At 28.6% G+C, this 16,628-nt stretch overlaps 1 protein-coding gene across 1 annotated transcript; it reads right to left on the bottom strand.

The window, feature by feature from the left end:
- Nucleotides 1-311: 311 nt before the first annotated feature.
- Nucleotides 312-1,996, bottom strand: LOC137959538 (uncharacterized). The gene is made up of 2 exons (XM_068806901.1): nt 1,366-1,996; nt 312-319 (listed from the first exon to the last, which is right to left on the bottom strand). Exons 1-2 carry the CDS (start codon nt 1,994-1,996, stop codon nt 312-314), a joined length of 639 nt encoding a protein of 212 aa, XP_068663002.1.
- Nucleotides 1,997-16,628: the final 14,632 nt, after the last annotated feature.

Below are 16,628 nucleotides of genomic sequence, written 5' to 3'. Positions count from 1 at the left end.
TTTCATTTTTCTATGTTCTATTTTCCCGTCTTATATTTTTTTTTACGAGAGATAACTGGTGTTTATATTTAAAAGAAAAGTATACATCTAAAATGGAAATACACAAATTTAGATAGAGATAATTCCAAAAAGTGTCTATAATTTTTAGGGATTGTAAACTCTCTTCAGTTTTTATATCTTAGGTTTTGCAAACATTTGCGTCTTTAACATGTTTAAGGCATGTAATATCCATGTTTATAACATGTGTTGGGTCAATTAGAAATCTCTTTCTCACAAAATTCAAAGCTATTAGGGTTGAACTGGTGGAATTTTCACAAGTCTAATAATAAAACAATTATGTTCATATGTGGAGTGTGAATAAATTTTCTTCACTTACATTTGTTTTTGTTTAAATATTTTTCTCTTAAATTTTTGTTTTACTGTGATCTATTTGCCTTCTTATAATTTTTATTACTTGAGATAAATCAACTTTATATTTAAGAGAAATGTAAACATCTAAAATGGAAATGCAAAGATTTAGACAGAGATAATATTTTAGGAATTGTAAACTCTCTTGAGTTTTTTTATCTTAGGTTTTGCAATCATTTGCGTCTTTGACATGCTTCAACCATGCAATATCCTTGTTTAAATCAATTGTTGGATCAATTAGGAATCTCTATCTCACAAAATTCCAAGCTATTAGGGTTGAACTGGTGGAATTTCCAAAACTTGGATAACCAAAATTTTGTGTTCATTTGTGTAGTGTGAAGAAATTATCTTTACTAGTTTTAAATTTTTTTCTCTAAAATTTTTGTTTTACTGTGATCTATTTGTCTTCTTTTATTTTTGTTTATGAGAGATAACTCAAGTTTATATTTAAGAAAAAAGTATACATCTAAAATGGAAATGCACAAATTTAGACAGAGATAATTCCAAAAAGTTTCTGTTATTTTTAGGGATTGTAAACTCTCTTCAGTTTTTATATCTTAGGTTTTGCAATCATTTGCGTCTTTAACATGCTTCAAGCATGCAATATCCATGTTTAAAACATGTGTTGGATCAATGAGAAATCTCATTCTCACTAAATGCCAAGCTATTAGGGTTGAACTGGTGGAATTACCCAAACTCTGATAACAAAACTTTTGTGTTCATATGAGGTGGGTGAATAAATTTTCTTCACTTCCATTTGTTTTTGTGTTAAATTTTTTTCTCTAAAATTTTCATTTTACTGCGATCTATTTGCCTTCTTATATTTTTGTTTACGAGAGATAACTCAAGCTTATATTTAAGAGAAAAGTATACATCTAAAATGGAAATGCACAAATTTAGACAGAGATAATTCCAAAAAGTGTCTGTAATTTTTAGGGATTGTAAACCATACTTCACAAGCAGCAGAATTTAAGGCTTTCATTTTGCTCCCATCTTTCTCTCCTCGTATCCTTAGGCGCCTAGCCTTCTCCTCCAAAAGGAAGTTGTGGGTGGCGCCAGTGTCCACCATTGCTTTAATAGTATGTCCAACAAGTGTTAGTGATGTAAAAAGAAGTTCTCTTGAGGGTCTTTCCGGAAGTGGAGCAGCCTTCTCCTCCTTGGAACGGACAGCTGCATTGAGAAGGGTTAGAGAACCCATCCTAGGCTCAATTCCTCCATTGTCAGATTCTGTTTGAGCAGCATTGAGGAGTCTATTTTTAGGACAATCCCTCGCATAGTGCTCTCCCTCGCATATAAAACAATGGACCTTCTTCCTCTGTTTGTCCCCTCTCTTCTTCTCTTCTGGCCTAGCCTTGGTATCTTTTACCCATGGCTTCTTCTCCCCTTTCTCCTTCTTCTTAAATTTTGTTTTACCATTATTTTCCTTTGACACCTTGTTAACCGAATCATTCCTTCTCTCGTATTCGGTTAACTTTTTAGTCGTAGATAACACTGAAACTAGTGTCTTTACCTCTTGTCTTCTCAATTCTTGCTCAGCCCATGGACGAAGGCCAGCAAGAAAGGAGAAAAGACGGTCCTCATCCGTCATGTTGGAAATACAAAGCATAAGGGAAGTGAAGGATTGTACATACTCTTTAATTTTACCTTTCTGCGTCAATGCACGAAGTTCCTTCCTTGCTTGGTACTCGACATCCTCCGGAAAGAAGTGCCTCCGCAGCTCCCTCTTGAAATCTTCTCAAGTGTGGACGGGAAATAGAAAATTTTCAATTTTAAAACAAGAGATCGATCAATTTGAAATCTCTTTCCCAAAATATTCCAAGCTATTAGGGTTAAACTGGTGGAATTCCCCAAACTCTGATAACAAAACTTTTGTGTTCATTTGTGGTGGGTGAATAAATTTTCTTCACTTCCATTTGTTTTTGTTTTAAATTTTTTTCTCTAAAATTTTCATTTTACTGTGATCTAATTGCCTTCTTATATTTTTGTCTACGAGAGATAACTCAAGTTTATATTTAAGAGAAAAGTATACATCTAAAATGGAAATGCACAAATTTAGACAGAGATAATTCCAAAAAGTGTCTGTAATTTTTAGGGATTGTAAACTCTCTTTAGTTTTTATATCTAGGGTTTTGCAATCATTTGCGTCTTTAACATGCTTCAAGCATGCAATATCCATGTTTAAAACATGTGTAGGATAAATTAGAAATCTCTTTCTCATAAAATGCCAAGCTATTAGGGTTGAACTGGTGGAATTACCCAAACTCTGATAACAAAACTTTTGGGTTCATTTGTGGTGGGAGAATAAATTTTCTTTACTTCCATTTTTTTTTGTTTTTAATTTTTTTCTCTAAAATTTTCATTTTACTGTGATCTATTTGTCTTCTTATTTTTTTTTTACAAGAGATGACTCAGTTTTATATTTAAGAGAAAAGTATACATCTAAAATGGAAAAGCACAAATTTAGAAAGAGATAATTCTAAAAAGTGTTTGTAATTTTTAGGCATTGTAAACTCTCTTCAATTTTTATATCTTAGGTTTTGTAAACATTTGCGTCTTTAACATGTTTAAAGCATGCAATATCCATGTTTAAAACATGTTTTGGATCAATTAGAAATCGCTTTCTCACAAAATTCCATGCTATTATGGTTGAGTTGGTGGAATTTCCCAAACTCTGATAAGAAAACTATTCTGTTCATTTGTGGTGTGTGAATAAATTTTCTGCACTTACATTTTTTTTTAAAAAATTATTTCTCTAAAAATTTTTGTTTACTATGATCTATTTGCCATCATATATTTTTTATTACGTGAGATAACACAAGTTTATATTTAATTGAAAAGTATACATCGAAAATGAAAATGCAAGAATTTAGACAGAGATAATTCCAAAAAGTGTCTGTAATTTTTAGGGATTGTAAACTCTCTTCAGTTTTTTTATCTAAGGTTTTGCAAACATTTGCGTCTTTAACATGGTTAAGGCATGCAATTATCATGTCTACAACATGTGTTGGATCAATTAGAAATCACTTTCTCACAAAATTCCAAGCTAATAGGTTTGAACTGGTGGAATTTTCCAAACTTCGATAACAAAACGTTTGAGTTCATTTGTGGTGTGAGAATAAATTTTCTTCACTTACATTTGTTGTTGGTTTAAATTTTTTTCTCTAAAATTTTCATTTTTCTGTGTTCTATTTTCCCGTCTTATTTTTTTTTTACGAGAGATAACTGGTGTTTATATTTAAAAGAAAAGTATACATCTAAAATGGAAATGCACAAATTTAGACAGAGATAATTCCAAAAAGTGTTTGTAATTTTTAGGGATTGTAAACTCTGATCAGTTTTTATATCTTAGGTTTTGCAAACATTTGCGTCTTTAACATATTTAAGGAATGTAATATCCATGTTTATAACATGTGTTGGGTCAATTAGAAATCTCTTTCTCAGAAAATTCAAAGCTATTAGGGTTGAACTGGTGGAACTTTCCAAAGTCTAATAATAAAACAATTCTGTTCATATGTGGAGTGTGAATAAATTTTCTTCACTTACATTTGTTTTTGTTTAAATTTTTTTCTCTTAAATTTTCATTTTACTGTGATCTATTTGCCTTCTTATATTTTTTATTACAACAGATAACTCAAGTTTATATTTAACAAAAATGTATACATCTAAAATGGAAATGCAAAGATTTAGACAGAGATAATTTTTTAGGAATTGTTAACTCTCTTGAGTTTTTATATCTTACGTATTGCAATCATTTGCGTCTTTGACATGCTTCAACCTTGCAATATCTTTGTTTAAATCACTTGTTGGATCAATTAAAAATCTCTATCTCACAAAATTCCAAGCTATTAGGGTTGAACTGGTGGAATTTCCAAAACTTGGATAACAAAAATTTTGTGCTCATTTGTGCTATGTAAAGAAATTATCTTTACTAGTTTTAAATTTTTTTCTCTAAAATTTTCGTTTTACTGGGATCTATTTGTCTTCTTTTATTTTTCTTTACGAGAGATAACTCAAGTTTATATATAAGAGAAAAGTATACATCTAAAATGTTAATGCACAAATTTAGACAGAGATAATTCTTAAAAGTGTCTGTAAATTTTAAGGATTGTTAACTCTCTTCAGTTTTTATATCTTAGGTTTTTGAATCATTTGCGTCTTTAACATGCTTCAAGCATGCAATATCCACGTTTAAAACATGTGTTGGATCAATTAGAAATCTCTTTCTCACAAAATGCCAAGCTATTAGGATTGAACTGGTGGAATTACCCAAACTCTGATAACAAAACTTTTGTGTTCATATGAGGTAGGTGAATAAATTTTCTTCACTGCCATTCGTTTTTGTGTTAAATTTTTTTTTTCTAAAATTTTCATTTTACTGTGATCCATTTGCCTTCTTATATTTTTGTTTATGAGAGATAACTATAGTTTATATTTAAGAGAAAAGTATACATCTAAAATGGAAATGCACAAATTTAGACAGAGATAATTCCAAAAAGTGTCTGTAATTTTTAGGGATTGTAAACTCTCTTCAGTTTTTATATCTTAGGTTTTGCATTCATTTGCGTCTTTAACATGCTTCAAGCATGTAATATCCATGTTTAAAACATGTGTTGGACCAATTAGAAATCTCTTTCTCACAAAATGCCAAGCTATTAGGGTTGAACTGGTGGAATTACCCAAACTCTGGTAACAAAACTTTTGTGTTCACTTGTAATGGGTGAATAAATTTTCTTCACTTTCATTTGATTTTGTTTTTTTTTTTTTTCTCTCAAATTTTCATTTTACTGTGATCTATTTGCCTTCTTATATTTTTGTTTACAAGAGATAACTCTGGTTTATATTTAAGAGAAAATTATACATCTAAATTTGAAATGCACAAATTTAGAAAGAGATATTTCCAAAAAGTGTCTGTAATTTTTAGGCATTTGTAAACTCTCTTCAATATTTTTATCTTAGGTTTTGCAAACATTTGTGTCTTTAACAAGTTTAAGGCATGCAATATCCATGTTTAAAACATGTGTTGGATCAATTAGAAATCGCTTTCTCACAAAATTCCATGCTATTAGGGTTGAATTGGTGGAATTTCCCAAACTCTGATAACAAAACTATTCTGTTCATTTGTGGTGTGTGAATAAATTTTCTGCACTTACATTTGTTTTTTTTTAAATTGTTTTCTCTAAAAAATTTTGTTTACTATGATCTATTTGCCATCATATATTTTTGATTACGTGAGATAACTCAAGTTTATATTTAAGAGAAAAGTATACATCGAAAATGGAAATGCAAAACTTCAGACAGAGATAATTTCAAAAAGTGTCTGTAATTTTTAGGGATTGTAAACTCTCTTCAGTGTTTATATCTTAGATTTTGCAAACATTTGCATCTTTAACATGTTTAAGGCATGCAATTTCCATGTTTAAAACATGTGTTGGATCAATTAGAAATCACTTTCTCACAAAATTCCAAGCTAATAGGTTTGAACTGGTGGAATTTCCCAAACTTCGATAACAAAGCGTTTGTGTTCATTTGTGGTGTGTGAATAAATTTTCTTCACTTACTTTTGTTGTTGCTATAAGTTTTTTTCTCTAAAATTTTTATTTTTCTATGTTCTATTTTGCCGTCTTATATTTTTTTTTACGAGAGATAACAGATGTCTATATTTAAAAGAAAAGTACACTTCTAAAATGGAAATGTAGAAATTTAGATAGAGATAATTTCAAAAAGTCTTTGTAATTTTTAGGGATTGTAAACTCTCTTCAGTTTTTATATCTTAAGTTTTGCAAACATTTGCGTCTTTAACAAGTTTAAGGCATGCAATATCCATGTTTAAAACATGTGTTGGATCAGTTAGAAATTTCTTTCTCGCCAAATTCCAAGAAATTAGGGTTGAACTAGTGGAATTTCCCAATCTCTGATAACAAAACTATTCTGTTTATTTGTGGTGTGTGAATAAATTTTCTTCACTTAGATTGCTTTTGTTTTAAATATTTTTCAGTAAAATTTTCGTTTTACTGTGATCTATTTGCCATCTTATTTTTTTGATTATATGAGATAACTCAAGTGTATAATTTGGAGAAAAGTATACATCTAAAATGGAAATGCACAAATTTAGATAGAGATAATTCCACAGTTTCTGTAATTTTTAGGGATTGTAAACTCTCTTTAGTTTTTATATCTTAGGTTTTACAATCATTTGCGTCTTAAACATGCTTCATGCATGCAATATCCATGTTTAAAACATGTGTTGGATCAATTAGAAATCTCTTTCTCACAAAATGCCAAGCTATTAGGGATGAACTGGTGGAATTACCCCAACGCTGATAAAAAAACTTTTGCGTTCCTTTGTGGTGGGTGAATAAAATTTCTTCACTTACATTAGTTTTTTTTAATTTTTTCTCTAAAATTTTCGTTTTACTGTGATCTATTTGCCTTCTAATATTTTTGTTTACGAGAGATAACTCTAGTTTTTATTTACGAGAAAAGTTTACATCTAAAATGGAATTGCACAAATTTATACAGAGATAATTCAGAAAAGTGTCTATCATTTTTAGGCATTTAAAACTCTCATGTTTTTATATCTTAGGTTTTGCAAACATTTGCGTCTTGAACATGTTTAAGGCATGCAATATCCATGTTTAAAACATGTGTTGGATCAATTAGAATTTTTGTTTACAAGAGATAACTTAAGTTTATATTTAAAAGAAAAGTATACATCTAAAATGGAAATGCACAAATTTTGAAAGAGATAATTCCAAAAAGTGTCTATAATTTTTAGGGATTGTAAACTCTCTTCAGTTTTTATATCTTAGGTTTTCAATCATTTGCGTCTTAAACATGCTTCAAGCATGCAATATCCATGTTTAAAACATGAGTTGGATCAATTAGAAATCTCTTTCCCAAAAAATTTCAAGCTATTAGGGTTGAACTTGTGAATAAATTTTGTTCACTTACATTTGTTTTTTTTTTAAATTTTTTTCTCTTAAATTTTCTTTTAATTGTAATCTGTTTGCCTTCTTATATTTTTGTTTACGAGAGTTAACTCAAGTTTATATTTAAGAGAAAAGTATACATCTAAAATGAAAATGCACAAATTTAGACAGACATAATTCCAAAAAGTGTTTGCAATTTTTAGCGATTGTAAACTCTCTTCAGTTTTTATATCTTTGGTTTTGCAAACATTTGCGTCTTTAACATGTTTGAGGCATGCAATATCCATGTTGAAAATATGTTTTGGATCAATTAGAAATCTCTTTCTCTCAAAATTCCAAGCTATTAGGGTTGAACTGTTGGACTTTCCCAAACTCTGATAACAAAACTATTCTGTTCATTTGTGGTGTGTGAATAAATTTTCTTCACTTACATTTGTTTTTGTTTTAAATTTTTTTCTCTAAAATTTTCTTTTACCTGTGATCTATTTGCCTTCTTATATTTTTGTTTATGAGAGATAACTAAAGTTCATATATAAGAGAAAAGTATACATCTTAAATGGAAATGCACAAATTTAGACAGAGATAATTCCAAAAAGTGTTTGTAATTTTTAGGGATTGTATACTCTCATTAGTTTTTATGTCTTAGATTTTGCAATCTTTTGCGTCTTTAACATGTTTAAGGTATGCAATATCCTTGTTTAAAACATCTGTTGGATCCATTAGAAATCTCTTTCTCACAAAATTGAGCTATTAGGGTTGAACTGGTGGATTTTCCCAAACTTGGATAACAAAACGTTTGTGTTCATTTGTGGTGGTCAATCAATTTTCTTCACTTACTTTGTTTATATTTTAAATTTTTTTCTCTAAAATTTTCTTTTTACTGTGATCTTTTCGCCTTTTTATAATTTTGTTTACGATAGATAACTCAAGTTTATATTTAAGAGAAAAGTATACATCTAAAATGGAAATGCACAAATTTAGACAGAGATAATTCCAAAAAGTGTCTGTAATTTTTAAGGATTGTAAACTCTCTTCAGTTTTTATATCATTTGTTTTGCAATCATTTGTGGCTTTAACATGCTTCAAGCATGCAATAGCCATGTTTAAAACACATTATGGATCAATTAGAAATCCCTTTCTCAGAAAATTCCAAGCTAATAAGGTTGAACTGGTGGAATTTCCCAAACTTGGATAACAAAACTTTTGTGTTCAATTGTGCTGGGTCAATAAATTTTCTTTTTTCTGTGTTCTATTTTTTCGTCTTATATTTTTTTTTATGAGAGATAACTCAAGTTTATATTTAAGAGAAAAGTATACATCTAAAATATAAATGCACTAATGTAGAAAGAGATAATTCCAAAACGTGTCTGTAACTTTTAGGGATTGTAAACTCTCTTATATTTATAGATCTTAGGTTTTGCAATCATTTGCGTCTTTAACATGCTTCAAGCATGCAATATCCATGTTTAAAACATGAGTTGGATCAATTAGAAATCTCTTTCCCACAAAACTCCAAGCTATTAGGGTTGAACTAGTGTAATTTCCCAAACTCTGATAACAAAAGTTTTGTGTTCATTTGTGGTGTGTGAATATATTTTCTTCACTTACTTTGGTTTTGTTTTAAATTTTTTTTCTCTAAAATTTTCTTTTTACTGTGATCTATTTGCCTTCTTATATTTTTTTTTACGATTGATAACTCAAGTTTTTATTTAAGAGAAAAGTATACATCTAAAATGGAAATGCAAAAATTTAGATAGAGATAATTCCAAAAAGAGTCTGTAATTTCTAGGGATTGTAAACTCTCTTCAGTTTTTATATCTTAGGTATTGCAAACATTTGTGTCTTTAACATGTTTAAGGCATGCGATATCGATGTTTAAAACATGTGTTCGATGAACTAGAAATCTCTTTCTCACAAAATTCTAAGCTATTAGGGTTGAACTGTTGAAATTTCCCAAACTCTGATAACAAAACTATTCTGTTCATTTGTGGTGTGTGAATAAATTTTCTTCACTTACATTTTTTCTTGTTTTAAAGTTTTTTCTCTAAAATTTTTGTTTTACTGTGATCTATTTGCCTTCATAGATTTTTGATTACGTGAGATAACTCTGGTTTATGTTTAAGAAAAAAGTATACATTTAAAATGGAAATGCGCAAATTTAGACAGAGATAATTCTAAAAAGTGTCTGTAAATTTTAGGAATTGTAAACTCTCTTTAGTTTTGATATTTTAGGTTTTGCAACCATTTGTGTCCTTAACATGCTTCAGGCATGCAATTTCCCTGTTTAAAACATGTGTTGGATCAATCAGAAATCTCTTTCTCTCAAAATACCAAGCTATTAGGGTTGAACTAGTGGAATTACCAAAACTCTGATAACAAAACTTTTGTGTTCATTTGAAGTGTGTGAATAAATTTTCTTTACTGACATTTGTTTTTGTTTAAAAATTTTTTCTCTAAAATTTTCTTTTAACTATGATCTATTTGCCTTCTTATATTTTTTTATGAGAGATAACATCAGTTTATATTTAACAGAAAATTATACATGAAAAATGGAAATGCACAAATTAAGACAGAGATAATTCCAAAAAGTGTCTGTAATTTTTAGGGATTGTAAACTCTCTTCATTTTTTATATCTTAGGTTTTGCAATCATTTGCGTCTTTAACATGCTTCAAGCATGTAATATCCATGTTTAAAACATGTGTTGGATCAATTAGAAAACTCTTTCTCACAAAATGCCAAGGTATTAGGGTTGAACTGGTGGAATTACCCAAACTCTGATAACAAAAATTTTGTGTTCATTTGTGGTGTGTGAATAAATTTTCTTCACTTAAATTTGTTTTCGTTCTAAATTTTTTTCACGAAAATTTTGATTTTACTCTTATTTATTTGCCTTCTTATATTTTTGTTTACCAGAGATAACTCAAGTTTATATTTAAGAGAAAAGTATCCATCTAAAATGGTATTGTACAAATTTAGATTGAGGTAATTCCATAAAGTTTATGTAATTTTTAGGGATTGTAAACTCTCTTCATTTTTTATATCTTAGGTTTTGCAATCATTTGCGTCTTTAACATGCTTCAAGCATGCAATATCCATGTTTAAAACATGTGTTGGATTAATTAGAAATCTCTTTGTCAGAAAATTCAAAGTTATTCGGTTTGAACTGGTGGAATTTCCTTAACATGGATAACTAAACTTCTATGTTCATTTGTGCTGTGTGAATAAATTTTCTTTACTTGTTTTATATTTTTTTCTCTAAAATTTTCATTTTACAGTAATCTATTTCCCATCTTTTATTTTCGGTTTACGAGAGATCACTGAAGTTCATATTTAAGAAAAAAAGTATACATCTAAAATAGAAATGCACAAATTTATACAGAGATAATTCCAAAAAGAGTCTATAATTTTTAGGGAATGTAAACCCTCTTCAGTTTTTATATCTTAGTTTTGCAATCATTTGCATCTTTAACATGCTTCAAGCATGCTATATCCATGTTTAAAACATGTGTAGGATCAATTAGAAATTTCTTTCTCACAAAATTACAAGCTATTAAAGTTGAACTGGTGGAATTTCCCAATCTTGGATAACAAAACTTTTGTGTTCATTTGTGGTGTGTGAATATATTTTTTCACTTATTTTTTTTTCTTTTAAATTTTTTTACCTAAAATTTTAGTTGATAGTGACTTTTTTCCCTTCTTATACTGTTGTTTACGAGAGATAACAGAAGTTTTTGTTTAAGAGAAAAGTATACATGTAAAATGGAAATGCAAAACTTTAGACAGAGAAAATTCCAAAAAGTGTCTGTAATTTTTAGAGACTGTAAACTCTCTTTAGTTTTTAGAACTATGGATTTGCAAAGATTTGCGTCTTTAACATGTTTAAGGCAAGCAATATCCATGTTTAAAACATGTGTTGGATCAATTAGAAATCTCTTCGGCACAAAATTCCAACCTATTAGGGTTGAACTAGTGGAATTTCCCAAACTCTGATAACAAAACGTTTGTGTACATTTGTGTTGTGTGAATAAGTTTTTTTCACTTACATTTGTTTTTTTTTAACATTCTTTTCTCTTAAATTTTATTTTTTCTGTTTTCTTTTTTGCCGTCTTATATTTTAGTTTAGGAGAGATAACTCAAGTTTATATTTAAGAGAAAATAATACATCTAAAATGGAAATGCACAAATTTTGACTTAGATAATTCATAAAAGTGTCTGGAATTTTTAGGGATTATAAACTCTCTTAAGTTTTTATATCTTAGGTTTAACAATCATTTGCGTCTTTAACATGCTTCAACCATGCATTATCCATGTTTAAAACACATGTTGGATTCATTTGAAACCTCTTTCTCACAAAATTCCAAGCTATTAGAGTTGAACTGGTGGAATTTCCCAAACTTGGACAAAAAAACTTTTGTGTTCATTTGTGCTGAGGGAATAAATTTTCTTTACTTGTTTTGAATTCTTTTCTCTAAAACTTTCATTTTACTGTGATTTATTTTCCATCTTATATTTTTGTTTACGAGAGATAACTCAAGTTTATATTTAAGAGAAAAGTATCTAAAATGGAAATGCACAAATTTAGACAGAGATAATTCCAAAAAATGTCTGTAATTTTTAGGGATTTTAAACTCTCTTCAGTTTTTATATCTTAGGTTTTGCAATCATTTGCGTCTTTAACATGTTTCAAGCATGCAATATCCATGTTTAAAACATGGGTTGGATCAATTAGAAATCTCTTTCTCACAAAATGCCAAGCTATTAGGGTTGAACTGATGGAATTACCCAAACTCTGATAATAAAACTTTTGTGTTCATTTGTGGTGTGTGAATAAATTTTCTTCCTTTACCATTGTTTTATTTTTAATTTTTTTCTCTAAAATTTTCATTTTACTGTGATGTATTTGCCTTCTTATATTTTTGTTTACGAGAGATAATTCAATTTTATATTTAAGAGAAAACTATACATCTAAAATGGAAATGCACAAATTGAGACAGATAATTCCAAAATGTGTCTGTAATTTTAAGGTATTGTAAACTCTGTTCAGTATTTATATCTTAGGTTTTGCAATCATTTGCATCTTTAACGTGCTTCAAGCATTCAATATCCATGTTTAAAACATGTGTAGGATCAATTAGAAATCTCTTTCCCACCAAATTCCAAGCTATTAAGGTTGAACTGGTGGAATTTCCCAAACTTGGATAACAAAACCTTTGTGTTCATTTGTGGTGTGTGAAAAAAAAATTTCACTTACTTTTGTTTTGTTTTAAATTTTTTTCCCTAAAATTTTCATTGTATTGTGACTTATTTGCCTTCTTATACTATTGTTTATGAGAGATTACACAAGTTTATATTTAAGAGAAAAGTATACATCTAAAATGGAAATGCACAAATTTAGACAGAAATAATTCCAAAAAGTGTTTGTAATTTTTAGGGATTGTAAACTCTCTTCAGTTTTTTATCTCTTATGTTTTGCAAACATTTATGACTTTTACATGTTTAAGGCATCCAATATCCATGTTTAAAACATGTGTTGGATGAATTAGAAATATCTTTCTCACAAAATTCCAAGTTATTAGGGTTGAACTGGTGGAATTTCCAAAACTCTGATAACAAAACTATTCTGTTCATTTGTGGTGTGTAAATAAATTTTTTTGACTTACATTTTTTTTTTATATTTTTTTCTATAAAATTTTCTTTTTTCAGTGTTCTTTTTTGTCGTCATATATTTTTGTTTACGAGAGATAACTCAAGTTTATATTTAAAAGAAAAGTATACATATAAAAAGGTAATGCACAAATTTAGACAGAGATAATTCCAAAAAGAGTCTCGAATTTTTAGGGATTGTAAACTCTCTTTAGTTTTTATATCTATGGATTTGCACAGATTTATGTCTTTAACGTGTTTAAGGAATGCGATATCCATGTTTAAAACTTGTGTTGGATCAATTAGAAATCTCTTTCGTACAAAATTCCAAGCTATTAGGGTTGAACTGGTGGAATTTCTCAAACTTGGATAAGAAAACGTTTGTGTTCATTTGTGGTGTGTGAATAAATATTCTTCACTTACACTTATTTTTATTTATATTTTTTTCTCAAACATTTTCTCTTTTCTGTGTTCTTTTTTGCCATCTTATATTTTTGTTTACGATAGATAACTCAAGTTTATATTTAACAGAAAAGTATACATCTAAAATGGAAATTCACAAATTTAGACAGAGATAATTCCAAAAAGTGTCTGTAATTTTTAGGGATTGTAAACTCTCTTCAGTTTTTACGTCTTTGGTTTTGCAATCCATTGCATCTTTAACATGCTTCAAGCATGCAATATCAATGTTTAAAACACATGTTGGATCAATTAGAAATCTCTTTCTCACAAAATTCCAAGCTATTAGGGTTGAATTGGTGGAATTTCCCAAATTTGGTTAACAAAACTTTTCTGTTCATTTGTGCTATGTGTATAAATTTTCTTTACTTGTTTAAAACATGAGTTGGATCAATTAGAAATCTCTTTCCCACAAAATTCCAAGCTATTAGGGTTGAACTGGTGGAATTTTCCAAACTCTGATAACAAAACTTTTGTGTTCGTTTGTGGTGTGTGAATAAATTTTCTTCATTTTGTTTCTATTTTAAATTTTTTTCTCTAAAATTTTCTTTTTCTGTGATCTATTTGCCTTCTTTTATTTTTTTTACGATAGATAACTCAAGTTTATATTTAAGAGAAAAGTATACATCTAATATGGAAATGTACAAATTTAGACAAAGATAAGTCCAAAAAGTGTCTGTAATTTTTAGGGATTGTAAACTCTTTTCAGTTTTTATATCTTAGGTTTTGCAAACATTTGCGTCTTTAACATGTTGAAGGCATGCAATATCCTTGTTCAAAACATGTGTTGGATCAATTAGAAATCTCTTTCTCACAAAATTCTAAGTTATTAGGGTTGAACTAGTGGAATTTCCCAAACTCTGATAACAAAACTATTCTTTTCATTTGTGGTGTGTGAATAAATTTCTTCACTTACATTTGTTTTAGTTTTAAATTTTTTTCTCTTAAATTTTCATTTTACTGTGATCTATTTGCCTTCTTATATTTTTTATTAGGTGAGATAACTCAAGTTTAAATTTAAGAGAATTGTATACATCTACACTGGAAATGCAAAAATTTAGACAGAGATAATTCCAAAAAAGTGTCTGTAATTTTTAGGGATTGTAAACTCTCTTTAGTTTTTATATCTTATGTTTTGCAATCATTTGCGTCTTTGACATGCTTCAAGTATGCAATATCCATGTTTGAAACACATGTTGGATCAAATAGAAATCTCTTTCTCACAAAATACCAAGCTATTAGGGTTGAACTGGTGGAATTTCAAAAACATCAATTACAAAACTTTTGTGTTCATTTGTGCTGTGTGAATTAATTTTATTTTCTTGTTTTAAAATTTTTTCTCTAAAATTTTCATTTTACTGTTATCTATTTGTCGTCTTATATTTTTTTTTATGAGAGATAACTGAAGTTTATATTTATGAAAAAAGTTTACCTCTAAAATGGAAATGCACAAATTTAGACCGGGATAATTCCAATATGTGTCTGAAATTTTTAAGGATTGTACACTCTCTTCAATTTTTATATCTTATGTTTTGCAATCATTTGCATATTTAAAACACTTCATGCATGCAATATCCATGTTTAAAACATGTGTAGGATCAATTAGAAATCTCTTTCTCACAAAATTCCAAGCAATTAGAGTTAAACTGGTGGAATTTCCCAAACATGCGTAACAAAACTTTTGTGTTCATTTGTGGTGTGTGAATAAATTTTTTTCACTTACTTTTGTTTTGTTTTAAATTTTTTTCCCAAAATTTTCAATGTCCTGTGACTTATTTGCTTGCTTATACTGTTGTTTACGAGAGATAACAAAAGTTTATATTTAAGAGAAAAGTATACATTTAAAAAGGAAATGCACAAATTTAGACAGAGATAATTCAAAAAAGTGTCTGTAACTTTTAGGGATTGTAACCTCACTTCAGTTTTTATAACTTAGGTTTTCAAAACATATGCGTCTTTAACATGCTTCAAGCAAGCAATATCCATATTTAACACAAGAGTTGGATCAATTAGAAATCCCTTTCTCACAAAATTACAAGCTATTAGGGTTAAACTGGTGGAATTTCCCAAACTCTGATAACAAAACTTTTGTGTTCATTTGTGGAGTGTGAATAATTTTTCTTCACATACTTTGTTTTTGTTTTAAAGTTTTCTCTCTAAATTTATTATTTTACTGTGATCTATTTGCCATCTTATATTTTTTTTACGATAGATAACTCAAGTTTATATTTAAGAGAAAATTATATATCTAAAAAGGAAATGCACAAATATAGAAAGAGATAATTCCAAAAAGTGTCTGTAATTTTAGTGATTGTAAACTCTCTTTGGTTTTTATATCATAGAATTTGCAAACATTTGCCTCTTTAACATGTTTAAGGCATGCAATATCCATGTTTAAAACATGTGTTGGATCAATTAGAAATCTCATTCTCACAAAATTCCAAGCTATTAGGGTTGAACTGGTGAAATTTCCCAAACTCTGATAACAAAACTATTCTATTCTTTTGTGGTGTGTGAATCTATTTTCTTCATTTACATTTGTTTTTTATTTAAATTTTTTTCTCAAAATTTTTTCATTTTATTTTGATCTTTTTGCCTTCTTATATTTTTGATTACGTGAGATAACTCAAGTTTATATTTAAGAGAAAAGTATACAACTAAAATGAAAATCCACAAATTTAAACAGAGATATTTCAAAAAAGTGTCTGTAATTTTTAGAGATTGTAAACTCTCTTCAGTTTTTATTTCTTAGGTTTTGCAAACATTTGCGTCTTTAACATGCTTCAAGCATGCAATATCCATGTTTAAAACATGTGTTGGATCAATTAGAAATCTATTTCTTGCAAAATGCCACGCTATTAGGGTTGAACTGGTGGAATCACCCAAACTCTGATAACAAAACTTTTGTGTTCATTTGTGGTGTGTGAATAAATTTTCTTCACTTACATTTGTTTTTGTTTTAAATTTTTTTCTCTAAAATTTTCTTTTTACTGTGATCTATTTGCCTTCTTATAATTTTGTTTACGAGAGATAACTCAAGTTTATATTTAAGAGAAAAATATACATCTAAAATGAAAATGCACAAACTTAGACAAAGATAATTCCAAAAAGTGTCTTTAATTTTTAGGGATAGTAAACTCTCTTCAGTTTTTATATCTTAGGTTTTGCAAACATTTGCGTCTTTAAC

The sequence above is a fragment of the Aristolochia californica genome, unplaced genomic scaffold (assembly GCF_029961685.1).
Source record: "Aristolochia californica isolate CCGP_79_NKW_82.1479 unplaced genomic scaffold, dmAriCali1.0.hap1 SCAF_3, whole genome shotgun sequence".
In the NCBI taxonomy this organism is placed as follows: domain Eukaryota; kingdom Viridiplantae; phylum Streptophyta; class Magnoliopsida; order Piperales; family Aristolochiaceae; genus Aristolochia; species Aristolochia californica.
This window is presented reverse-complemented; position numbering and strand designations above follow the sequence as displayed.

What these genes read in the sequence shown, in the direction of transcription:
- LOC137959538 (XM_068806901.1), bottom strand. Translation starts at nt 1,996, where the DNA reads ATGACGGATGAGGACCGTCTTTTCTCCTTTCTTGCTGGCCTTCGTCCA.